The sequence below is a fragment of the Amphiura filiformis genome, chromosome 15, assembly GCF_039555335.1.
Source record: "Amphiura filiformis chromosome 15, Afil_fr2py, whole genome shotgun sequence".
Lineage (NCBI taxonomy): Eukaryota > Metazoa > Echinodermata > Ophiuroidea > Amphilepidida > Amphiuridae > Amphiura > Amphiura filiformis.
This window is the reverse complement of record NC_092642.1, coordinates 27,313,266-27,341,180: the sequence shown is the minus strand read 5'-3', so window position 1 is coordinate 27,341,180 and position 27,915 is coordinate 27,313,266. Positions and strand designations below refer to the sequence as shown.

The 27,915-nt window shown below is 36.2% G+C and overlaps 1 protein-coding gene across 1 annotated transcript; it reads left to right on the top strand.

The window, feature by feature from the left end:
• The first annotated feature begins 435 nt into the window (after positions 1 to 435).
• LOC140170837 (uncharacterized) lies at positions 436 to 27,861 on the top strand. Its single transcript, XM_072194052.1, has 17 exons — positions 436 to 481; positions 923 to 1,162; positions 1,990 to 2,292; positions 2,671 to 2,751; positions 2,931 to 3,128; positions 3,612 to 3,836; positions 4,434 to 4,541; positions 5,713 to 6,042; positions 6,694 to 6,810; positions 10,876 to 11,562; positions 12,052 to 12,267; positions 13,557 to 13,690; positions 14,942 to 15,027; positions 15,458 to 15,879; positions 16,489 to 16,742; positions 25,976 to 26,027; positions 27,827 to 27,861. The coding sequence occupies exons 1-17, from the start codon at positions 436 to 438 to the stop codon at positions 27,859 to 27,861; spliced, it is 3,534 nt and encodes a 1,177-aa protein (XP_072050153.1).
• The last annotated feature ends 54 nt before the right edge of the window (positions 27,862 to 27,915 follow it).

Below are 27,915 nucleotides of genomic sequence, written 5' to 3'. Positions count from 1 at the left end.
TTTTCTTTGTTAAAGGGGGCGACTTCCTCTGGCCTTATTGGCCTTCTGGTCATCCCCTCCATAATTCGTTTGTTTGATATTGCCTTTGTTTATTTGTTTTTTAAAATTCATACTTGTGTGATTTCATGTGAATTATGGGAAAATAAAATAAATAAAAAAAAAAATCTAAGATAATCTAAGGTGCTAAATTTGGGTCCCCCAAAATCTGGCATGTATAAAGAAATGTTGAAAGTGGGGCAAAGAATTTTTGGCACAAGTAAGGGTGGCAAGCAATTTTTGGCAGACCATTATGACCAATTTATTCCAGCAACAGTAAAGAAAAGGAAGAACTCATCAAATAGAAGTAAAAGCAAAGAAAGCAGAACTGGCGAGACAACAGGCTGTATACCAATGCGGGCAGCCTACACATGCTTGAAACTAAACATCGATAGAAAAATGAAGAAAGGTGACTTGCAATTTATGAAAAAGGCATCTGCAGAAGGTAAGAATTATATTAAAATCTGTGTCAATGACTGCAATTTTTCCTCACAAACTATCCAAAGAAATGAAAAGGAAGTTCATGTTTCCATTAAACAACTAAATTTGTTGTAACAAAAGTTTATTCATAATTCAAGGATTCTTATTTATTCATCAGCAGTATGAAAAGACATTTCTTCTTTTATATCATGCATTTTTCTTGACAATAGCAAGCTGTGGACACTAACCAAAAAAGGACAATAAAATATTGATGTATGTCAGTGATCAGTGTGCAGAAGAGAGCTAAATATCAAATGGAAAGACCATGAAATCCGGAGTAAAAATCAACTTTGTACATTCTAATTTTCGGTCATGCAAGGTGTTCAGTAGAACAGATGTCACAAGTCATTATTGGGAAGTTAAAAATGTGTTCATTTTAAACATAACAAAATAACTTGGTTTACAGATCTGAAGAATTATGGGATCCCATTGGCAGATATGGGATCTGTTAAGACATCGGATGATTTCTTCAGTTGCCTAGAAAAGAAAAACATGATGAGTGAGGATAACTTATACTTCCTTCAGTTTCTTCTGCACCAGTGTGGAAACCGCAGTGCTTTCAACCTTGTTGATGAATATGCTAAAGGAAGATCAAAACTAAAGCTGAAACCACTTATTCTTGAGAGAATCAAGAGAAGAAAGTCAGGTAAATAATTATCATATTGCTAGTGGAAACAACAAATCCAGCAATGAATATACATTTTCTATATAATTCCACATTGGGTGCTTTATTTAGGAATTGGACAACACAACATCTTTCAGGATTGCTTGTAAATAGTGTCACATGTAGATATATATTTGATAACTTTCTGTAATTGTTTGAACCTTCTATTAATTCAGTTCATAGAGAAAAATGGTTAAATAATTGTTTAAAAGTTTAAGCAAATATGTGAATGTAATGTAGCAATGTAAAACCTGAAGCTAAATGTAGTCATGTCAACCCTGAAGCTAAATGTAATAATGTCAACTCTGAAATATTTTGTGAGTATAAACAAGATCGAAACATCATGGCCAGTTAAAGGTAATTTGTGAATCAGGAAAATAATATTCGCTACCTGGTATCTTATTGAAGTTGAAACAACTTTATTTGCATTATTGTTCAGTGGATATTTTGAACTTATCAGGGATTACAATTTCAAATTGGCTCGCTCATTGTTGTTTTTTGTCTATATATAGTGGCTTGGACACTTGCTTCAATACCTATTGGTCTCAGATTTGAATCCTAGCTTGGCCTTATTTAGAAACAAATACAGTTTGATATTTGTAACAGTTTTTTTTTTTTCTTTTCGTCACCATATGTCTGTAATAAACGCACCCATGAGGCCATGACCATTATTGTATATAAAAAAAATCAGAAATTTTTAGGAATTACTAGAGCTATTTCCATTCCTAAAATGAGGATATGTGTCTTTCTGTTTTGTGCTTAAATATTTTCCATCCAGCATATTAACAAGTGATACATTTTACTTACAGGTAAAGGCAGGAAAAAAGTTGAATTTCGCATAAAAGGTGATTTTAAACATGCCAATAGGGCCGATGCCAGCAAGTTCAAGAAATTAGTTTCTGAAAGTCTTGGTATTCCAAGACGACATATCAATCTTGTAGGCATTGGTAGAGGAAGCATCATTCTAGTGTTTCAGATACCTGATATAGGTATTGAAAGACTGCGACAGGCAGTAAACAAGAAACGTTCATGGCTTTATGAAAATTCAGTGCTTGATGTGCACATTGAAGGAGAAGGATGCATGTGGATACAAGATGACAGTATGGTTACAGGTATTTATTCACATTCGTATTATTTTCATAACATATCTCTTTCTTTATGTTTTCGTCTTTGCTTCTCTTGGCCATGTTCTCTTTCTTATAAAGTTTCTCTCTCTCTCTTTCTTTCTTTCTTTCTTTCTTTCTTTCTTTCTTTCTTTCTTTCTTTCTTTCTTTCTTTCTTTCTTTCTTTCTTTCTTTCTTTCTTTCTTTCTTTCTTTCTTTCTTTCTTTTTCATTCTTTCTTTTCTATGCCTGCCTGCTTGTATGCCTGCCTGGCTGTCTATCTGTATGTCTTTCCTTTCATTCCCTTCCTCTATTTCTTTCTAAATAGGCCTATGTATTATAAGTTGTTTTATTTTTGATATCATATCTATTGTCTTTCACCTTTCAGGCAATGTAAAGACATGTGATCCAACCCACAAGGACAGTGATGTAAAAGAGGAAGATTCAATTAGATATAATCAGCTTAAAAGTAAGAAACTTTAGCATTTTCTTAACCTTTCATATCTTATACCAATTTGAGCAGGGAAGATACATCAAAACTGAAAGTAATGATGTAACTTTTGATATCAGAAGAATGCTGTTTTGATAACATTGCTCTGTATAGCACACTTTATTTGTAGATTTGATTTGATTAATATTAATGTACAGGGTCAGCCTCCTCTACCATGGAAGATGTTTATCCAAAATGCCAGAGAAAGAGACCAGTTATAGATGGACTTCAAACACCTCAAGAGCCTAACATAACTTATCTTCAGCATTGGCAACAGCAGCACGAGAATCAACAGCAGCATAAACAAGATTTTCACGCAGCAGACACTTGCCCAAAAGTAGCTCCATCTAGTAAAAGTAAGTCTTTTGGTCAAAAAAATGAAAATTGTTGGGTTGCCCTCTATAAATGGGGGGGGGTTCTGATTTTTTGGTGGACTTTTTTATTGATTAGCTATCCAAAAGTCATTTTCTAAAGCTTTAGTTCCATCAAATTCAATATTCTACATGCATAAAAGCATATTAAAGTTAGTCTTAAACAACAAGCAGAATGAAACGATTTTTTTTCTGACTGCTGACAAAATTCTACGCAAAATTTAAAACACATATTTGTTGGTGTTGAAATAATGTATAATAGTTTGAAGATCTTTCAAAGGGAAAATATAGGTGGAAACTAACATTTCAGAAGGTTACAAGTTTGACTATCCAAATATTATAAATAGATTACCGAATTCAGAACCATTAGCATCGCTCCAGTGAATATAGTAATGGCAATAAAAAGTTAGTAATGGCAATAAATAAACTTTTGCATGTCTGTTTTTGTTTTTCTGTAAACACAAATAGAATGTGAAGCTGAGGTCATTCATGTAGAACAACAAACTAACATGGATACCAGTAAGAACACAAACCCCCATCAGCAGACCTGCATGGACACCATCAAGACCAACAAATTCCAAAAACCCAGTATGGACATCAGCAAGAACACAGACTCCCAACATCAGCCCAGCACAAACACCAACATGGATGCAGATGCCCAGCAGTCCAGCCATTTTTTAGAGATGGATCCTGGTATGTAATTACTTTCAAAAATCAGGAATTGCACAATGTGGATTGCATAACCCCAACTGTTGTATACCAGTCATGGAATTGTGCACACACACATTAAAGGGAATTGCAGGCATTTATATCATTTCCCATTCAGTTTGGTTTTATTGAAACATCTTTCATACTCTATGAAAAAGCTATATTATGGAAACATTTGTTATTATCTGTTACAACAAAAGGGTATCAGAGAGAAGATGAAGCAAATCATATAAGCTCATTTTAAAACACAACCTTGGTGACAGCCAATGAAAAGAAAATACTTGTCAAATGAGGAATTTATATGTTGAAGAATACCGGTAATAATATGAAACATTGGATTATACTGTAAAGGTCTTTAAAATATTGGCTGAACATACATGTATGATCCCATATTTGTGAATTCATGTATTTGTAGCTTAAAGAAATGGAGTTTTAAACTGTTTAATACAAATTTTGCCAAGAACAATATGTTTGTCTTGTCACTACAAATGTGACAGGTTATTTTGCATGTAACATAAATTTGACAATTGTTTTATATGCCATTCCTGACTTAATTGACACATATAAAATTGTTGTTTCTAGGTCGTATTGATGGAAAAGGAGAAAAACACCTTTCGACACAAGAGGACAACATTCTTGTTGAAGAAGGAAATGAGACATCAAAAGGTCATTGTACAGACACGTTTTCAAGTAATTTGTAATTCTTTTGTTTTCTTAATCAAAAAGCATGACACTTTGTTGGCTTCATATACCATGGCCCATACCATACTCAATATCGTATTGTACACCCATTGTGAGTTCTTTTGTCAATATTCATTGTTAACTTGCTTTCATTATTAGTTCATTCTTAGTCAGTGGGAGTGGTCTATTAGTAGACACATAATCTGATTGGACAATCGCATGATTTTGGGTGTCGCTATCAGGCTGTAGACGACCCCACGCCATCATGAGTGTTGATAACGCCAGTAACACGCTCATAGAGGTGCGCGTATGTATCGCGTTGCATGCGTAGACGCAGTGCGGAATACCCGCACGCGCTAGCAGTACGCGCAACAAAAGATGTGAAGTTGTAAACAAGTTTCGTTCATTTTAGAAAAGGGGGAGTTTTTATGACGGTAACTTTAAAAAATAGTTTACTGTTACTAAAATAATATTTAACTGACTAAGAATGAGAATAAACGATAGGAATTTTTATTTTGCCTATCCTCTACCTATGATAGACGACAGGCAGGTCCAATATTTTTATCGTAGTGGATACCGGCTGCGCCGGCATCCACTACTCAAAATATTGAACCTGCCTGTCGTCTATCACACGGTAGAGGATAGGCAAAATAAAAATTCTTATCGTTTATTCTCTAATTAATTTTACCCATATTTTAGCTCTCTTTAATAATGAATTATGTATTAAATATTGATACAAAGTTCCCATGATTGGAAGCACAGTTTAAGGGCACTATCGAGTCAGGAAACAGAAAATCTTAACAGAATCTAGTTCAGAAATTTTATTTCAAAAGGAAAGCTGAAATTAAAGTTGTTTAAATTTAAATTAGAGAATCTCGTAATTAAAACTTACTACACATATATGTCAAGTTCAATTAATTTTTGCATTTGATACATTATGATCATGCACAAATCGATCCAAACTGCCTATTCCCAAGTTATTTGACTTCAGGATTTTATTATAGTGTAACTCTGTGTGAAATCTGATTTCTATAGGATAATGATACATGTACGTTCCGTACCCAGCCATTTTTGTTTTAATGGCTATAGATCTTTATAAGCTTATTAATTATACGTTCCACCCCAGGATTCCACTCCATTCATATATTCATGTTTTAAGATGCTCTTCTGATTTTCACAGGTTCCCATCAGCAGACCAGCATGGACACCAACAAGAGCACAGATGTCCATCAGCAAACTTGCAGAGAAACCAACAAGTGCAAAGTCTCCCATCAGCAGATCAATATGGACACCAGTAAGAGCACAGACATCCATCAGCAAACTTGCAGAGAAACCAACAAGACCGACTCCCATCAGCAGACCTGTATGGACACCAACAAGAGTACATACTGCCATCAGCAGACCAACATGGACACCAGCAAGAACACATACTCACATCACCAGCCCAGCACAAACACCAACATGGATGCAGAAGCCCAGCAGTCCAGCCATTTTTTAGAGATGGATCCTGGTATGTAATTACTTTCAAAATCAGAAATTGTGTATTTTGCCATCACTGTTATATTTGGAATTATGAAAAGGGTAGTGTGCACAAATGGGATTGCATGCCTCACCCCCACTTGTGGTTACCAGTTGGGGAATCATGCACACACAATAAAGGGAATTTGAGGCGTTTACATCATTTTCTATCCAGTTTGGTTTTATTGGGACATCATTCGGACAAATGTGTGCATGAAAAAGCTATATTATGGAAAAGGCTGCATATTATTTTTTACAGCAAAAGGGTATCAGAGAGGAATTAGGAATAATATTAGCGCATGTACCACAACCTAGGTGACAGCCAATGAAAATAAAATAAATTTACCATACAAGCTGGTCAAATGAGGAATTTACATGCAGAAGACTATGAAACATTGGATTGAACTGTTCGATCTTTAGAATATCAGCTGAAAATATATATATGATCCCGTATTTGTGAATTCATGCATTTGTAGCACAAAGAAATGGAGGTAAATGAAAATTTTGCCAAGAACAATATGTTTGTCTTCTTACTTCTACAAATGTGGGGTTTATTTGTATGACTTTCCCATTTTCATTTTACATAAATTGGAAATTATTTTGTGTGTTATTAACTTCATTGATACATGTTTGTTGTTTTCAGGATATATTGATGGAAAGGGGGAAAAACACCAGAAGAAATCAATCCAAGAGGACAACATTCTTGTGGAAGAAGGAGCAAATGAAACATCAGAAGTCCATTCTACAGAAATGTTTTCAAGTAAATATTTTGTAATCATTTTGTTTTTAAACCAAAAGTCACAATCACTTTAAAGCCTTAATGTACGATCTTTTTAAATTTTTAGATTTTTCTTTTTTTCTTCTAAAATGATAATATGCAATCATTATGAAAGTTCCCAATACATTTGGACGCGAAAAACATTGGGAATTTGCAAAGAAACAACATCATAAACTTCACCTCTATCACTCGAAACATCTCGCACTATTTGGATTAGGACAGCGAGTACGGCCTCAGAGTTAGTCTCCTACGCGGCCAGTTTGGTTACGCTCCCTCCACATGTGGAAAGAGCGTAACCAAGCTAGTTTTGTAGGAGACTACGGTTTGCGATCGTGGCCGACATAAAGTCATAATCTAAAATTATGACTTTATGTCGGACCAACAGAAAATCGTCCCGTTTTACTACAAATAGGACGAATTTGACAGTTTGCTCATAGATTTAAGTTAGAACATGTGTAAGTATTACAAAAATGCCAAAAATCGGTTTTGAAAAAATAAAGGTAAATTCTGAAAAAGATCGTACATTATGACTTTAAAGCCTTAATGTACGATCTTTTTAAATTTTTAGATTTTTCTTTTTTCTTCTAAAATGATAATATGCAATCATTATGAAAGTTCCCAATACATTTGGACGCGAAAAACATTGGGAATTTGCAAAGAAACAACATCATAAACTTCACCTCTATCACTCGAAACATATCGCACTATTTGGATCAGGACGGCGAGTGCGGCCTCAGAGTTAGTCTCCTACGCGGCCAGTTTGGTTACGCTCCCTCCACATGTGGAGGGAGCGTAACCAAGCTAGTTTTGTACGAGACTACGGTTTGCGATCGTGGCCGACATAAAGTCATAATCTAAAAAAATTATGACTTTATGTCGGACCAACAGAATCGTCCTGTTTTACTACAGATAGGACAAATTTGACAGTTTGCTCATAGATTTAAGTTATAACATGTGTAAGTATTACAAATATGCCAAAAAATCGGTTTTGAAAAAAATAAAGGTAAATTCTGAAAAAAGATCGTACATTATGACTTTAATTTGTTGGTTTCATTTACCATGGTACTAATCTTTAATTTTGCACACCCATTGTGATTTTTTTTCCTGCAATATTAATGTTTGGCTCCCACACATATGTGGGGCTTGTCATCTAGATACCTGCCTGTCCGCCTGGTTGTTTGTTTCGCTGCCTGTCCAGGCGAAAGCAAATTCGTTAATCCACTGTGCAGCTCCACCGCAATAACCGATCAACTTCAAACTTGGAATGGTGATAGGATATGCTGGCCTGATGTACTGTATAGTTTTGTGTCATGTTATTGGCATATTTCTGAATATTAATGAGCTTTTTTGCAGCTTAAATGCAATAACCGGTTAACTTCAAACTTGGTATTGTGAATGTGTATGGTGGCCTGATGTGCTGCATAGTTTTGTGTCATGTTATTTGCATATTTCATAATATTAATGAGCTTATTTGCATATTGCATATTATTTGTATTTACAGACCTTTGTTATTTATACACCTTTGTGTGGGGGCCACCTTACTTTACGAACCGCATAATTCTAGTTAATCTTGGTCACATTATTCGAAAATTTTACTGCTAGCTGTTTTATTAGTGTTTCCTGTTGTTCTCTCTTTAATAAAATGAACTATTCAATATTGATACAGTTCGCATTATTGAAAGCACAGTTTGGAATACATGCCAGTCTTTTTTGTAGAGCACCCATTAAAACGATAAAATGAAAGTCAAAGTTAGGAATTTACTTACATAAACATTAAAAATAGAGTTTATCTGCATGATGTTTTACATTTAAAAAACAGTACTATTTTATCTGATGTTCAAATTATTGTAATCAATTGTAAGTCATAAATTTAAAACAGCATTAAGCTGTATACATGCATTCAGAAGGGGGTGCTTTATAAAGGCAGTTGTCACTTGGAAAAATGTGTTGGTAGATGGGCACTAATCATAGGTAAAATATATTGTTTATCTAATATAATGCATCATACCTGAAACCCCCTATCTTCATCAGTTTTACAGTTGGTAAAAGGCCTGATAAGATGATGTTAGATTTTGGGACATTTCATTCAACTTTGTGGTTGATGATATAACACAGGGTGAAGATTCTGTTAGATTGCATTTAGAGAATAAATGATAGGAATTTTTATTTTGCCTATCCTCTACCGTGTGATAGACGACAGGCAGGTCCAATATTTTGAGAAGTGGATGCCAGTGCAGCTGGTATCCACTACGATAAAAATATTGGACCTGCCTGTCGTCTATCATAGGTAGAGGACAGGCAAAATAAAAATTCCTATCGTTTATTCTCATTCTTAGTCAGTTACATATTATTTTAATAACTGTAAACAATTTTTTAAAAGCAAAAACTAAGTTACCGTCATAAAACTCCCCTCATTAAAATGAACTTGTTTACAACTTCACATATTCTGTTGCGAGTACTGCTAGCGTGTTCGCGTCTACGCATCCAGCGCGATACATACGCGCACCTCTACACGGCACCCGAAATCATGAGATTGTCCAATCAGAAATGTGTCTACGAACTAGACCACTCCCACTGACTAAGAATCAACAATAAACCAGTTTTGTAGGCTTGCAGATATTATCTCTAACATATTCATTTTATTGAATTGATTCATGAATCAAATGTCTCTTGCACTTAATGCCGTTAATAATATTCTTCTGTCAAATTATTGCTAATGCAACTTAGATGCATTATTGTCTGTCCAATTAACTTAGACACCCAGTTTTTGTTACTTATTTGAAAAAATATCCACTTTCAAGGAAAGTCATGAAAGAAAAGTGTTAACATTCGCTGAGACCTAACGGGATTTTTGTGTTTCCAAAGCATTGAGTAAGAGTTTACCAGAAATTCTATTGAAATTGGAAGGTTTTTCTCAACATTTTAAAAATAATCCGGTAGAAGTTGGGTACCATTATCTTGGAAGGTCTCATTATACAGATTTGTAGGTATTGTGATTTTGGATAGTGAATGGATGAATAGTAAATTAATTATACTCCTCACCAAAAACATTTGATAAAAATGAAAAATATAATTCAGTTCATAAAATGCAGACAGTGTTTCTTATTGGTATATTTATTTTTAGTGTATTAATGCAGTGATCCCAGTTGTCCCTCAACCAATTACAACAATTCGGCGCGGTATGAATGTTCTGATGTTATTGGTGAGGAGTATAATTCACAATACACTCCAGACACACAGTAACTTGCGCTATCATTTGTTATAATGCACCAACTGTGACATCTTTTGAGTTATAGAGGTTGTGCATGAAATTATTGATTGGCTCCAAACAAAGGATTTGAACCGGTGTCCTTCACCGAAATCCACAGTCCATTCAATCAAATATTATCATCAACCTATTTGATCGTAGTGTATTTGTTATGCGTGTGAGACGACCTCTCGCGGTGATTGCAAACATGCTTTTGTTGAATGCATTTGAGTAGACCGCCATTATTGTGAATTAGTAAAAGGATCAAAGAAAAAGGGTGTCATCACTGATCAATATGCATGACTACAATGTTCAAACACCCCTTACTGTAAATAGATTATCCCATCAAAAGTTTCAAGTCATTAGGAATATTCGGCTGGACCCAGATATCTTGCTGTAAATCGGTCAAAATTGAATAAAAGTAGACAAGGAAGAATATTTTTTCATCGGTTTACTAATAATTTCTGTTAGGTCTGACCGTGTTTAGCAACTTTTCTTTCACGACTTTTTGCTAAAGTGAAAACTTTTTTAAATATATCCTAAAACCGGGTGTCTAAGTTATTTGGACAGACAATAACTGTGCTTTCTACCTGTAGAGAATATCTGCCATTGAAGGTTTTAAAATAATTTGAATCAAAAATATCTTCAGTTTAGTTTCTTTAAGTTGATAAAAAGTGAGATAAAAGGCTATTAATGAATTCTAAAACCCTGCAAAAAACATTACTCTTTGAAACTTTGTCAAATCACAAAAGCACAGAAACATGCTTTCATAAAAGATGTTGTTTCTTTTGTTCACACAGAGGACTCCAATGAATTTCGATTCATTGTTACAGGTGAAACTGGTTCTGGAAAGAGTGCGACCGCCAACAGCATTCTACACCAGTGTGGCCTGTTTAAATCATCAATGAGTGCATCGGCCATCACTAAAACTTGCATGATAGAAAAGGCAGAAATGAAGGATAGGGTCATCTCCATTGTAGACACACCAGGATTATTTGATGCAGATATGAACCAACATAGTCTAGTGCAGGAAATGACAAAGTGTTTCATGATGACTGTCCCTGGTCCGCACGCCATTATTCTTGTCACTCGAATTGGACAAATGTCGCAAAAAGTCCAGGAAACAGTCAGACTCTTTCGTGAATTATTTGGTGAAAAGTGTATGGAGTGCTTGGTGGTAGTTTTCACTGGGGGGGATTCACTTTCTGAGGTCGGTACCACTATTGAAGAGTATCTTGGTACTATAGAGGGAGATGTTGCTGATATATTGAGGGATTGTAACAATCGCTATGTAGTTTTTGACAATACGGTTGGTCCAGATTCGCAAGAAAATAATGATCAAGTAGATCAATTGCTCGCAATCATCGATGATATGGTGCGGACCAATGGTGGAAGGCACTACACAAATGATATGTTAGAAGAAGCAGGCGGAAAGGTAGATGAAAGAGAATGTGAGCTTCATCAGGAGTTTAAAGAGATACAAGCAGGTGAGTATGAAGAAGAACTGAGAAAAATAGAGCAAGAATTAAGCTACCCAAGCTATGTATATAATCTAATGAAGTGTGATAAATTTGATTGGTGAAATGTTTATTGAGATCATTAATTCAAGAAAAAAATTGGCGACATGAAGTATAAAAAGATAGCTCACTTTGGGACAGATTTCTGGATGCAGTGCCAACATGCTCAAATATTAGCTCTACAGTTTTTCATTTTTTTAATGTTGGTTCTTTTCAAACAGGCTCTTTCACAAGAGATATGCCATGTTAGTCCTATTTCCAGTAGCAATTTATTTAAACATTTTTAAGTGTCATTCTCATTTATGCAATCTATATATGCTTGTGAGCTACTTTGGATTTTTGTCTGTCATTCTGTTTGTCTGTAAGTACAATCGATCAAAGATGGACTCCTATCAATTCCAGCCGCTAATAAGACCATCCATTCAAGTCATGATTTTCTCAATTTCACATCCAAAATAGATCACGTCCAGACAACGTCAAACCAAAAGGGAACATGGATGGCACCAGAAATATTTCAAGGAGAAGTATTCTCAAAACCAACAGATACCTTTTCATGTGGGATGATGGTATACGAGTGTCAAACTGGGATTGAGTGTCAAACTGATAGCTTTAAAATCAAAGCTTTGGAAGACAGTGGAAGGAGAGATCTTAAGGAGGAGTTACTGGAAAAAGCTGGTAAGCAAGGGTTAGAAATTGATTTACACAAAATGAAGGCTAAGGAAATATTGATCATAGCCCTAGCTGCCCGCCTAGCTGTAAATGTTACAGTTTAATTACAAAGCCGACAGCCTGCTTTCACTCTTTTTAAGGAAGGATACTGGAAGTGTGTGTCATCGAAGTTTTTAATAGTGAACAAGAAGTCTATACATTACTGTCCAGGTGGATATAACCTAGGTTTGCTGCAGAGGCGGATTTAAGGAAAAGGGCCCTGTCAGCAAAATATCCTGGGGGCCCAATGGTACCTGAATTTTTGTCGGGAGGAGAGTAAGAACAAAATTTGATAGTGATCATTAGTTCGGCCCAATGTTATGAGATACGTGCGCGTAGTGCGCAAACATTCATTCCATTTCATACTATTTGAAGTAAAAGTTGATGTAGGTCTATATTATTTCGGTACATTTCGGTAAATTTCACACTATTCTATACCCAATTCGAGGGTTTATCAGGTTTGTGAGTGTTTAAACGGTACTAAAGAACAAGGAATGTTTGCTTTTCTGTTTTGCGTGATAGTCAAGAAGCAAGCAAAATCCCAGATTAATGGTCATAATCTGATCTCAAGGAATACGAAGCCAATATGTGATGCGATCAAGCAAAATCAGTCGGAACTCGGAAATATTGATTTTGAGATATAGCCAAACAAAGTGAACATTTCCTTTTGTTTTCTATTGTTTTGGGAACTCTATAATCGCTCATTATCTTTGGACCTGGCTGTTCAATTTCAATGGGGTTTTCTGCAAAATGCAGCTTTGTAAATGCTTTTTACTATCCTATAAAAACTGAAAATTTAATATTTTCGAGTTCCGACTGATTTTGCTTGATCGCATCACATATGTTGGTACGCGTGAATTGTGACAGTAGGGGGGATGGGGTTGGAAAAAACTTAAATCCAGGACTTTTTGGCGACAAATTAAGTTTATGACACAAATGCGTGCGAAGCGCGCGAAAAATGTTGCCATTTTGAAACTAAACTGTTAAAATATGGTGCAAAAGGGGCGATGTATCCCCGGATCTACGCCTATGCACCTTAGGGCCGGATTTGCCGTATTATTTGCAGATGATTAATATATACCCTCGGCCAGAAAAAAATCAAAATTAAATTTTTTGACATTGGACACATTCATGCATAAAGAACAATGCATCACCTTTTATTTCTTAATTCATACTTAAATTCACAAATGCTGATGAAAAAACAAAACAGAGTCTTACTTTTCCCTTGCTAATTCTTTATATGTTTACATTCAAAGCTGATGGCGTGAGACAGGATCTTAACACCGACACATTGACAGAAAACTTAGCTAAGCTTGATCTGTCAGGAAGTAACACTCGAGGAGATAGACTGCAACAAAGAACTGACTCATTTACTGATGGATGTCCACAGGTAAATAATTGTTCAACTCTTGCCAATCAGGTCTTCCAGTGGCGTAACCAGACCTGACCTTCCGGGGGAGATTTGAAAATTTCCCAATTTCTGATCAAAAGTTGTAATATTTTTGTGCGAGCCTAAGTGTTTGCCTATTCTTCCCTATTTTTTGCTCTTCTTCCCAGTTTTTGTGTGTCGGGGGGGGCAAACTGCTTCCTCCCACTGGTTACACCACTAAGGTCTTGAATCAGGGTTAATCCCAGAACAAACAAATTATATTTGTCAGATGAAAAACAGGTGAATGGTAATCCTCTAGTTTGACCTAACTGGGAATAAAAGGTAAAATTCCAAATTCAAACAAAAAAGGCTAATCCGACCCTTGCATGCTTTCTTATAACAATAACAAAATAAAATTGCATTCTATAATTTATATTTCTAGTTGGGTCAAACTTAAGGGGGTACTACACCCCTGGTCAATTTTGTGCCTATTTTAGCATTTTTCTCAAATATTATAGCACATTGGTGACAAGTAAGAATGTATATTATAGGGGCAAGGACTACAACTACTGTACTGAAAATTCAGAAACTCAAAACAAGTAGTTATTGATTTATAGATCAAATATTGGTTTTCCCTAATTTTTGATTGTTACTCCACAACTGTTGTCTTTGCTGAAATAAAATTTCCGGTGCAGTAGTTGTAGTCCTTGCCCCTGTAATATACATATCTTACTTGTCCCTAATGCGCTATAATTTTTGAGAAAACTGCAAAAATAGGCACAAAATTGGGCAGGGGTGTAGTACCTCCTTAAGGATTAAGATCAAGCTATTTTGTATGGGGCACATTTTTTTTCAATTTAGTACAAAAATTACGGTAGTTCTGTAATTTTCTGGGATCGTGAATTATAGGTCTGATCAGTGTCCCCGATGTGTGCTTTTTAGCTGGGTGTCCCCGATGTGTGCTTTTTAGCTGGGTGTCCCCGATGTGTGCTTTTCAGCTGGAGCTATGTGATCTGCTTCCTGGGGTACTTTTTCATATCTGTGTGATATTTGTTCTTACAATGCAAGGCTTGTTGCCATTACACTATTATTTGGTTAGAAACCTGGTATGTTTTGTCAGCCAACCTTACTAATAGATTTTTCTTTCTCGACAAATCTTCATTAGTCTACAATTTGGTAACATTCTAGACCTAAGTCTGTTGTTATTGTACCTCCAAATTAACTTTTTGAACTTGCGCATTTTCACAAAATTGTTTATGTCTTGTATTTCAGAATGCAGACGATGTTAAAATGAGCAGCACCTTGAAGCAGGAAGATGTCAGTGTAATTTATTTATTGGCTGCTAATTGGCAGAAATGGTAAGAACTTACTTGTACAGTGTGGATTTCATTTCATTTTACAATGTTGCATTGACTTGTATGGGATCGTACGATGTAAGAAAAAAGCTTTACAACATGTTGAAAATGAAATAAAATTGAACATGAAAAGAACGATCAAATTGAATACATATTTGCGTGGTTCTTACTAATTAAATTTTTGTAGTATTGAAATTTGCAAAAGAATTTAAGCTTAATTTGAACATGTGTATTTGCTGTTGTCACTTTAACTCCTAAAACAATTGTAATAAAGCTTAACATGTAAGCATGGAGAATATCTGCATTTTTTCACTCTTTCTTAATACATTTTGAACAGTAATTTGCAGTTCAATGGAACTGCATGTTATATAATTCTGATACCTAAAACGAAAGTTCTTTCCAGGATTAAAACTACAAATTGTTATTTTGACAGTTCATCAAGTGAAGACCATGTTAAGGAAGGCATTGATGTGTGTACTGATGGAAATGTTGAGAATATGCAGAACTTTTTTGAAGATCCAGAGTCTCCTTCTGAATTTGTGAAGGAGGGACTTGATCTGTGTCTACCACAACTGACAACAACTATACTAAACAGCAGTGAAAACCAGGATTCTAATGTCTTCATATCAGAAATGCAAGACCGTACCAAGGAACATACCCATCCCTGTCATCCTGCTGGAATCATACTACAAAGATCTGGATACTATACTATTCCTTCTCTGGAAGAACTGGCCAAGATGACAGATGATGATGGGATATGCGAGGTGAAGGGTTTGACAATTGGAAGAGAAGGCTATGGAAGTGTCTTCTACCCAGGAGAAACCAAACTTACAGGAATGAATTTGGATGAAATAGGTAACAACTTACAAATTATACACTTTGCAATGAGTTGGTTTTGAAAGTGATATTGTAGGATATCATTTTTATTTGAGAACAATGTTACAGTAGTATGATGGTAGTAAACAAGTTATAGTATAGATTTATATTTGGTGATCAATCTACTACAGAGCATAATAGCAGAGGTCCGATGATACTCAAAGATAAGGAGCTATTTTTGGTTTGATATGTATAAATTATGCACCTGTCGCCTCATGATGTGGCTTACAGCTTAGGTAAGTCTTTTATGCAAGAATAATCTTATTCACCAATCCAACCAGAGTGAACAAGCGACAGTGACAAATAGCAAAAGTTCTCAGAAATGCAACATATTTGCCTTGTAAATCAGTTTAAAATTCTAAACATGTCTATCATTTCTGGTTCCGTGTTTAAAATAGCGCAGGGCCTCAGACCAATAGCCTGTGAAAATCACTGTAGAACTGCAATACGCCACCCGGAGAGACCCCAGGGTGCATGAACATTTGTCATCAAAGTCCGTAACACAGAGACCAGTCTAACTTAAAAATTTTGCAATAATATTTTTCTGATAAATAATGTTTATTTTGTTTTCTACTCTTCCATAATTAGTCCACTTTAATGACAAAGAAATTAGCATCTATCCAGATGAGAGTGTCAAACCCCCTGTTGGTCAGTGGCTCAATAAGGAAGCAGTTGTTACTCTTCATAACATATGGCCATCAGACAAGACAACCAAGCAACCAATCACTGATCTGGAAGTCTTAAAAGACATGGAGTATTCTGAAAGGCTAGAGAAGGCCACAGAGAGACAAGGAGCAGCATTTGTGGATTACAAGCCAGAAACAGGATCATGCATCTTCAAGGTAAGTATCAAATGTGACCCAACACGCACGGTTGTTTGATGTGATCATTTATTAATTTTTCTAACAAAACATTATAATGTTCAATTCTACATCTTGACAATACCAACAGCTATCACACTAACATTCACATATATTTTCAGCTATTTTTAACATAGTTTTTTGTATCTTCATCAGTTATTCATCTTGTTCTGCTTTTTTGTGGTAATTTGTATTCTATAAACTGTATATGGTCAATTCCAGCCAAAGCGGGCCAAAATTCTCTCTGGGGGCCATTTTGGAAATGTTTTCCTTTTCAATTCTAGACTTATCAAATGAGACGATCATGTCTAGTGAATCATCAGGTGGAAGTGCCATCGGATTGAAAAATAACTTTTCTTGCTAGACCAAATAAAGTGTTAAATGCGCATATGCATGTTACCCACGAATTCAAGCATTTTTCACCTGTTGTACGCCATAAAATTTCACTTTCTTTAATATCTTTCAATATTTTATGTGTGACTCATATACACTAGAAATCGGTGAAGACTTTGAACGTAAAATAGAATTTTATTACATATATCTATACAGAAATATTTTGGTTATTACAAATTTTAAGAAAGAACCAGGTGTACAGTTAAGATTGTGTCAATTCTTCGAACTCTTTCCAAAGTGGCTGTCATTTAACATTACTGTATTATTTCGAAAGACTAGCGATCACCCGTCTTGCGCGGTCAGAGTCTTTCGCGGTTTGTAAATTTTTTATATACTTTTTAGCCCATTTTGGACAAATTTGTTGTACCTTTTGGCCATTTTGTACCATTTTTGTCCAAGTTTTAAGTTGTCCCCCACCTTGAAATGTACCTTGCTGCCCCCTGCAAAAGTCCTGGCTACATCATTGAGCGGATGAACACAATTTTATTCAATTCCCTCTTGGCCCCTTGTGGTATGCTAAAAGGACATTTCATCCTTTTGAGTAAATGTTGACTTTATTGATGTGTGACTAATTAGGTGTTCATACACAGTCCCTGGTATTATATAATACTGTGTGATTGTATAATAGGTAATTCAATTACCATCCAGACTACAGGCATAGTATCTTCACACCAATGCCAAAACAGAAGGCCAATTTCAGGCTATTTTAGGCTATGTCAACATTAGTGTATTGTGTTGGTGTGAAAAGTTTTAGGATGCAGCGCGCTGCCACTGCCTTTGCCCTGCCTTTGAAACTAATTAACATAATTTGACACCCTTAACGTAAACAAAAACAAAATTGGACGTTTTATTGGGGTGCGGACAACTTTACTCTACGCAACGCAAAAATCCGTTTTCCGAAATAATGCAAAACGTAGAAGTTTTTAGCCTTACCAATTCGAAAAACTCAGTAATTTATTATAGATTAGAATAAATGCTTCATATAAATATAAAGTTAGATTTTGTATCTCGTCGCAGGATGAGGATCTCGGATGGATTCGTGGGTAACAGCGTCTGGAAAATAGCAATTCCTATTAATTTTTTTAATAAAAATAAAAATACTTTTCCGTATGTCAATAATTCAGGCTGCAATGGCACTAAAATGAATTTTAATCAAAATACAGACTACATGGAATATTTAGAATGGATCATTATGGCATTTTGGGTATAAAAATTGTGAGAATAATGAAGTTGCCAAATTCAAATAGACAGAGCAAACAGTTTTATATTATTATTTTAGTAAAATCATTCCATATTTTCATGCAGCAATATTCTATTAACTCGTGTTTGACAGTTCCTATGAACTAAAACACTATCAATACATTGTTAACTATAATTTAAGTAGGGATTCGTGGGTAACCAAAATGTTCGTGGGTAACACATATGTGAAGGTATGTATTGGTAAGCGGCAAAATAGAAAATATTACAGAAGGTTGGAAACCACCATGCGGTTATTCCTCCATTGTGTTTCAATGATTCCCGTTTCTCTAACCAATTGCATTTACCCAAAAATGGTAATTTAGGATAATCAATCAAAACTTCATGATGCAGCTTCAGTATACCTTCAAGAGGACGCTATTAAACAGGACTGTTTTGGAACCTATTTCGCATGTTTTCAAAATGTTAAGATGCATAAGAAACATATAATTTACGAGTAAATCCTTGGATTCGTGGGTAACGCCGAATTCGTGGGTAAAGCTATAAGTACTATAGTACCGTTTGGGGTTTGCGTTTCTTAGGTGCATAAACTGTAAGTACTGTCAAAATTATAGCATACCCATGGCTTGAATATGTGCTGATTTAAACTTAAAATAAACAATCTCCTTATTTTTCAAGGTTAGCATCTATTCGGGATTCGTGGGTAACACAAGTTTAAACCGTCGTAGATTCTTTTTGAAAGCGGTGAACGTATTTTTACGATTTACAATTTTAAGCGCTTGTCAAACTAAATTCAGTGTCCAAAGTCATTAAATGTTAATTTAAGTTATGGCAATTATATTTGCTGGACTCGTGGGTAACAGTTGATACGTGGGTAACGTCAAATTTGATTTTATGGAATTTTATGGGTAAAACGTATTTGCATAAAATAATCACTTGGACCTCAGAATTATAGAACGAAACTTCGTTTCATGATATAGTCATTTATGGCATATTCACTTAACATTTTTCAGAACGGTCATTTTATTTTTGATACGCGGGTAACAAAATTATTAGCCAAATTGACTTAATGGCCTCTAGAGTCCACAAACTTTAGTGGAATTCAATCGTTTTACATATAATGAGAGATCATGCAAACGTCTTTCTAACGGTAATAATTTCATTTTGATTGAAGGACATTCAATGACATATATGGTGCTTTATCTTTGAATTCGTGGGTAACGCCAATTCATTTAAGCTATCATAACTTGTCCCCTGGTATGACTTGCTAGTAAAGGCCTATATGCACAAAGAGAGCACATTGGACGTGACATGATATGCTCCATCAATAACGTGATTTCCTTTATTAATGACATTTTAAAGTGGAAAGTTAACATAGAGAATTTTGTCCCGCTTTCGCTGGAATTGACCATATATATATGTGTGCAAATTGAGAGCGCTATTTTAAATTTAATTTAGCCAAATAATATAAGTTATTCCTTACATTTCGTGATAAAAAGGTTTTTGAAAATTTATTTGTTACTCTTTTTCTGAAGTTTTAATAGCATTATACCAGTGTCTACTCCTTGTAAAGATGAAAACAAGATTTAAGATAAATAGCGCCATCAGTGTTCACCTTTTCTTAAAAATGACTACATTTTACATGCCATCAAACAACCACGCACGAGTAAAAGAGACCGGTGTCAGGAAATTAAAAAAATGAAGTTTACATTTGTACATAGTATAACGCCGGTCGTGCGGGGCTCACAACTGGGTTACGGGAGAATTAATTGCAAAACACAATTAATATAGACAAAAATACACGCAAGTATTTTACGTTAATACCAAGCTCCTTTTAATGTTGTAACTCTTAAGTGTCGGCACGCAGGCCTATGCAGTACGTTTTCTCTAAGTATTACTGATATTCACCTGAATATCATGAATCGGTAAGGCTATCGAGAGCTACTCTCTCGATCAAGACCAACGGTCTGAATCCAGTCTAGGATCTGACTGCCTCTTCTTGAGTTTGGGACCTCTATTTATCTGTTTTTGGAGGCTGCCACGTCAGCAGAAATGTTGGTTACGAAATCATTACTCAGCAGAAATTATGGTTATGAAATTTGATGACGTAGAGCTTGTAAATTAAGTATGTTCAAAACAATTTAATACATTTTCATAATTAACATTAACGTGTCATTTAGTGCCAGGGGGAACTTGTTTACCAAATTGTGAATATTCGTCTGTCATAACAAGTTATATAAATTCATGAATAGACCGATTCCTGATATCACACGTGGATTATCTTGTTAAATTGTATGAACCATAATCATAATTAGTAATCTTAACACACATTAACATGGCTTATCCGTTTGAATTGCCCTAAATCAGGTTACTATCATAATAGTCTTTGTTGCTCCATTATTATGAACACGGAAAGTCTGGTAGAAAATATGTACCTATTGTTAGGTGTTTTTTTACCAAAGTTGTAAACATCTATTTCCGTGATAAAATACATGATCTAAATGAAAATAACTCGGAACTGAAGAATTTGTTGGCCTAATTTGTTTTATGATAAATTATGATAAATTTAACGAACTGGCAATGAACTTCCCGTTACACACCCCCCTGCCAAGTTCGATTCTCCGAATCGTAAAATGAAACATAATATATCTAGATAATTTTTTACGGAGTATTGTATCACGAACATTCCATATTGCCTCATCAACGTGGACATGGGATATTTTCATCGAAAGGTTTAGGAGTGTCTTGGGTCTTACGTCCACTTTCCATGAAAACAACCATGTCACATCAAACTACCATATTCATTTTCATTATATAAGTTGAACCAAATAACTTTTTTTCTAAATACATCTATAACCTTATCTTTATAATAAGCACCCGTGTTAGTGCACCTGTACCCATATAACGGTATGCAAATCCCTTTAATCGCCTTACTGTTAACTGTTAACATGCCCCTTTTACAATCTAAAATAAATCCTTCTCCTTTATAGGCTTAAAAGATGTGTGTAGTCGATGGACTATTCAGCGTTGTCCGTTATATTCTTAGTCATTCATGCGTTAAGGTCACCAGAGGTAACATATACACATGACATGACGTGGTTTCGCCTAACGCTGTATGTAAATACAGTTTTGGTGTGGTATCCCTGGTCAATCTGTCCCTGTCTTCTCCGTCTTCTCGTCTGTTTCCTAGTGTAGGATACACAGCGGTTTCCAATCCCACTCGTTGTGTACAGCTCGGTAGGACAACCTTCGCCTAGACATCCTCTCATCTGCCCGCACCTTTGAACTTGAATTCTTCAAGCAGTGTGACAACCAGTCCTGATTGGCTTGGTGAGCTTCAGAGTCTTCACCGTCAGCTTTCAGCGGCGGCGCCGTCTTCCCATCAGACTGGAAGTATCGCCCAGCACCTTTGCTCAGCCTTCTGAAGTTACCTGTTGACACCTTACTGGTTTTCTCCGGTATACATCGGCTCTTTTTCTTCGGCACCTCCATAGTGTTTATACTACCATCTTCTGTTTTCGTCATTGGATTACCAGCACGTTTCGGTATTCTTCTACCAGCACAATAAGGACTAGTTCTGTCCCCTTTGCACGTCTTTTGATCAGCTGCAGCTGTTCCTATCTGCTTAAGTTCAGTCTCATGACTTGATGAGATCCACTCCATCGTTTTACCATCCTCAACATCATTGCCACCATGCATGACGCAGGTGCCATTATCTTCACCTAGAAGATCGATGATCACCTTCCCTGCTAGATCTCTACTTCTCGGCCTCAGTGACGATGTTTCCTCATCTTCAGCTGCCGATGATACCCCGTGTCTCTTCTCCACCTGTTCAACCGCCGCAGCCTCTGGATCACCATGCTCGTGTGTCTCCACCACAGGTTCGGCATTTCCCGCCTGAAACTCCTGCGTCGCTCTCCAAGGTTTTACCGCCCGCCTTGCTGGTGCATAACGCTCTGGAACCTTTACCACCAATTCAGTCTTCTCCGTAGGAAGTTCGTCCGTCAATTCTTCACTTTTCATAGCATTGCTTGCTAATCCCTCTAGCACAGCTTCAATATCCCCTTGAAGTTGTAGCGTCCGTGGCAACCTTACCTGCGTTGCCGTTGTATAATCTTGCGGTAGCATCTCCGTGACCTCAGCTTGTGTAACTTGTATTGGTTCCTTATCAGGCAACGGTTCTTCCAGCACTTCAACATGTCTAATGTTAGACAAATCGGATGTTTCCCAAAGTTGATATCTTCTGACTTCACCGCTTGGTATTTTCTCCGGTCGAATCACGCCACTATGATGTCCATACGCAACTGCTTTCTCCAATACTGATGACTCTGCATACCATGCAGCCACCTCTGCTGAACGTTCCGCCTCCGGGTCCTCCTCTGCAACGTGACACGGAAGCATGAAGTGCCCCTGCCTTGTCTTGGGTCTGCTGTCCGTTATCCCGTTACTACTGCAAGCCCTGTATTCAGTTGTGTTCTGAATACCAGTGGTTGCGTGAGTCGCCGCCATGGCTTTCTCTTCACTGGTACTGGTAGACCGTCGTCTATTCTGCAACCATGTGTCTGTTTCTTTTAACTGCTCAGTTGTTTTGCATCGCCTACACCATCGTTGGTTTACTTCTGAGAGATCACTCTTCATCACTAACTGCATTGCCACCATCGCTGCTTGATCTAGTGACTCGGGTCTGGTTTGCTTCACTTCCCATCCCAGTTTCCAATCTATAGCGTAGAAGAAGCTCTGCTTTTCCAATACATCTCTCACCTCACTGGGTACTGCGGGGTAAGTCTGCAACACATGCAGACGAATTTCGTTTGCAAGTTCAAATATCATCTCACCATATTCATTCTTGTTCACACCACCGTCGTTGCTTGTAGAAGTAAACTCTGATGCCAGCACTTTCACCAAATTCGTATACTTCAGTTTCCCGTTGATAACGTCTGGTAGGTGTAGCTCACTAGACACAAACGAGAGCACATTACCGTCCAAACAGGCCACCAAATACAACGCCTTTTCCCTCGGCATCCACCCATTTACAGCCGCCACTGTCTCAAAATGAATTCTGTAGACTTGCCAACAGCTCGTCCCGTCATACTGGTCTGGTAATATGTGTCTGCTGTCGTCAACACCTAACTCATACACGTACTCTTCTTGGTTTTCTGATAATCGTCGATCACGGTCCCCCGGGTCTCGCCTGTAACTGCTGCCGACTCTCTGTTGGTTAGATGCCCGGTATGCGTACTGCACACCATCACGCATCGTCCCCAACATCGTGTTCTTGCCCCGTAGGTTCTTTCTAGAATTTCATCGTTGTTCCGCATTCAGTAGAAACGTACCAGTTACGTAAACGTTCAGGAAAGACGTACCAGTTACGTCTTCATGATGAAATCCCACCGCTCGCTGCCACCAATATAACGCCGGTCGTGCGGGGCTCACAACTGGGTTACGGGAGAATTAATTGCAAAACACACTTAATATAGACAAAAATACACGCAAGTATTTTACGTTAATACCAAGCTCCTTTTAATGTTGTAACTCTTAAGTTTCGGCACGCAGGCCTATGCAGTACGTGTTCTCTAAGTATTACTGATATTCACCTGAATATCATGAATCGGTAAGGCTATCGAGAGCTACTCTCTCGATCAAGACCAACGGTCTGAATCCAGTCTAGGATCTGACTGCCTCTTCTTGAGTTTGGGACCTCTATTTATCTGTTTTTGGAGGCTGCCACGTCAGCAGAAATGTTGGTTACGAAACCATTACTCAGCAGAAATTATGGTTATGAAATTTGATGACGTGGAGCTTATAAATTAAGTATGTTCAAAACAATTTAATACATTTTCATAATTAACATTAACGTGTCATTTAGTGCCAGGGGGAACTTGTTTACCAAATTGTGAATATTCGTCTTTCATAACAAGTTATATAAATTCATGAATAGACCGATTCCTGATATCACACGTGGATTATCTTGTTAAATTGTATGAACCATAATCATAATTAGTAATCTTAACACACATTAACATGGCTTATCCGTTTGAATTGCCCTAAATCGGGTTACTATCATAATAGTCTTTGTTGCTCCATTATTATGAACACGGAAAGTCTGGTAGAAAATATGTACCTATTGTTAGGTGTTTTTTTACCAAAGTTGTAAACATCTATTTCCGTGATAAAATACATGATCTAAATGAAAATAACTCGGAACTGAAGAATTTGTTGGCCTAATTTGTTTTATGATAAATTATGATAAATTAAACGAACTGGCAATGAACTTCCCGTTACAATAGATACAGTAGAGTAAATTGCACCTTAATCATATCTGAAGAGTTTACAGGTAAAAAAATGTCACACTAATCTGACACAAGAAATGAGCAGGTATAATAATTGTCCATACTTTTACATTATTCCTACCATAACTCAATTTGTTTGGGGGAAAAACCTAAAAGAGTTTACCAAATAAAATAAATGAATCAACATTAAAGGAATATTTAGCAACACGACAAGGGTTGGACAGATTGCCCAGTCACTTCTCACAGCAGCTGATAGGAGTATCCTTGCGGTACCATAATCAAACTTAACCCTAATGCCCCAGGGGCTTTTTGGCGACGGGAAGGGAAAGAAGGAAGGAATAAAGAGAGAAAACAAAGAAAGAAGTTGTTTGCTCTGGGTGAGATTCGAACCCGGACCCCTCGCATGCCAAGCACTGGGTCGGCGACACTTTGCCACAGGTCTTGGGCTTCGCTGGCCAGCGAAACCGTGTATATAACACCCCACCTACTATATCAAGTAGTATTTTGTAGTATGGCCGTGTTAGGGTTAATGTGCCTTTGAACTTTCAATTACTCCCTCAAATCAGGGGTGCTTAGACTTGTGTTTAAAAAAGGGCCCTTAAAGTATTGTGAAACTATAGTCTCATTATTTAAGCGGCTCTTCCTTATTTTGGTATACATTTGCTATGGAGCAAGCAGGTACACTGCAATGCATGATGGGATAGTCTCGTCAGCTGCTGTGGTCACTTCTACTGCTTTTTTTGCAATTGTTAGAATAAAGCTAGTCAAACAGCCTCATAGTGCCCTTGCATACATGGCATACATGTAGCATTAAAGATTGGTATAATTGCTCAAATGATGACAAAAGTGGATAGATCTTTTGCACAATACAAAATTTATCGAGTTGGTATATCAGTTTCAAAAATATTAGGTTTGACTTTCGTCTTGCCAAATATTTGTTAAACTCGCAGCTAGACCAATAAATGTTTGTATTGTACTCAATCCATGCAACCAGTAGAATTTTCAGCTCATCTTGCCAAATTGCTTAAAAACCTGGTCATCGTGTCAAACGGCTTCTTACGGTGACCAGGACCTTTTCAGTACCCCCTAGGCTATGGAACAAACCATTCGTTCTACTCAGAACATTTTAAATATCAATTCAGAACTCCCCTATTTAACTAATGCTGTTTTACTTGACTTGCATATTATTTTTTGTATCTCAAGTGTATTGTTTTGGTGTTGTGCTTACAAACTTTTAAGTATTTTGCGCATTATAAATGTTATGTATTATTATTGTGCATTTTTTGTCAAAATTCATACTTAATTAACAAAATATGAACAATGTTTACTTTCTAGGTGGAGCACTTTTCAAAATATGGCCTGGCAGTGGAAGTTAAAAATCTAACTGGTATGTACACATTTAATATAAAATGGCCTTTTTGTATTAAACGTTTGTGCAGTAATGATTACTTTATTTTAATAAGAGTTTTATCTATGAGTGTTTTCTTCTTGAAACAGGCTCTGGGGTCTGGTAATTGTAAATTATTGAAAGTTTTAATTGACAAAACCTGGGACAAAACCTAGATAAAGCTTACTGTTTTGCTAGATAGGAGGTGGGGGAGACAAAACAGTCAACAGAGACATCGGGAGTTACTCTCCACACCATGTATAACGATCCATTAATAAGAACTAAGCCAACGAGGGATGCGAAAATACTGATAAAATGGTCAAAATACCAATGTATGTTTTGGTAAAACATGCATTTCGCACCTTTACATTCACTATTTTCATGCAAACAGACATTTTTATAAAATTGTCTCATATGCTAAACATAGGGAATTATGTTTTAAGTCACATCAAAGATTTCAAAACATTTGAAAAATCAAATGTTGATAAAAATGGTACAAAACATGATTTTTTCCCACATTTGGTATTTTTAACACTAAAAGTGCTTCATATGAAAAAGGTTACAAATTGATTGTCATGAACATGGTGATGTGACACCAAAAAGACATCAATAGCTCACCAAATACTGATAAAATTGTCACAATACAGATTTTTAGCATTTTCATTTTTTTTAAATTAGTTTTATGAAAAAAGACATGTTTAATATCAGAAAAATATTTCCCTAACATTATGTTTAAAGTCACATTAAAGACTTTCAGGCACATTCTCCGATAAAGTGTTCAAAATGCCAAATATGTGTCGCCCATAGTTTCAAGTCTTATTCAGACTTGTTTCGTCAGAAAGAAATGACTTTTATTAATATAACTTATACTTAGGAGTTGCTTTTTAAAATGTGTGAGGCTAGAGGTTGCAACATGCCTAGAAAGTATAAAACAATAAAGCTGATTATGCATGTCCATTGTTTTCCTCCATGTCGCCAGCCAAGGTGTGTTCCGTATAATGTGTCCCTGCTCTCTAAACATGCGCGCATATAATAGATTATAGGTACTTTTCATTAGCTGGTATCATGTCCTAGTTATAAAGTATAAATCATCACAACACAGATTATTAAATTTTTCCAACAGGTCTTTCAGACTATGTCGCCAATATTGTTCACAGATACGTTACCATATTTCTAATGGATAACAATCTGTGAAAATAATTGGCTAGATGATTGTTCTGATATGTGATGGATCAAGCAGGCTTCATAGTTATATTATATATATGGAACATAACACAATGGTTTCAAAGTAAAAAAATAGGTCTATTAATGGCAAAAGTGCTGACGTTACGTTCATGCCGTCACAGGTACGTTACCTAAATTCTATACTCCTCGGAAAGAACGCTGTGATAAATGAAGCCAAATACCATACCAGACTTTAGTACATTGGGTGATGACTGATCAAGTATGGGTATTAAGTCGGTCAGTTATTACACTTGCACGATTAAGACAAAGATGGGAAAGGGTTTCACAGATACGTTACCACTGATACGTTACCCCCAATACGTACAAGTAATATTGCTCAAAAATGAAGTATTGTTGAAAAATCACCCATGCATTGTTTTGTGTTCTTAAACTATTATAGTTTACGATTCTGAATGAATTTTATGAATTCTTTGTGGTTGGCATTTTGTCATTCCGGAGACCAAACTTGGACGCTTTATCGGAGAATGGGCCTTCAAGACATTTGAAAAACCAATAATTAATAAAAATGGTAAAAAACCCATGATTTTTGCCCAAATTTTGTCTTTTTTCAACAGCAAAAGAACTTCATATGAAAAAGATTTCACATTGATTGTCATGGACAGTCGTGGCTTTAAATAACACCCAAAATGAAGCTTACCAAATG

Coding starts and splice junctions, on each gene's coding strand:
- LOC140170837 (XM_072194052.1), top strand. CDS start 436: ATGAAGAAAGGTGACTTGCAATTTATGAAAAAGGCATCTGCAGAAG. Junction 1,163..1,989: donor AATCAAGAGAAGAAAGTCAG/GTAAATAATTAT, acceptor TTTTACTTACAG/GTAAAGGCAGGAAAAAAGTT. Junction 4,542..5,712: donor TTGTACAGACACGTTTTCAA/GTAATTTGTAAT, acceptor TGATTTTCACAG/GTTCCCATCAGCAGACCAGC.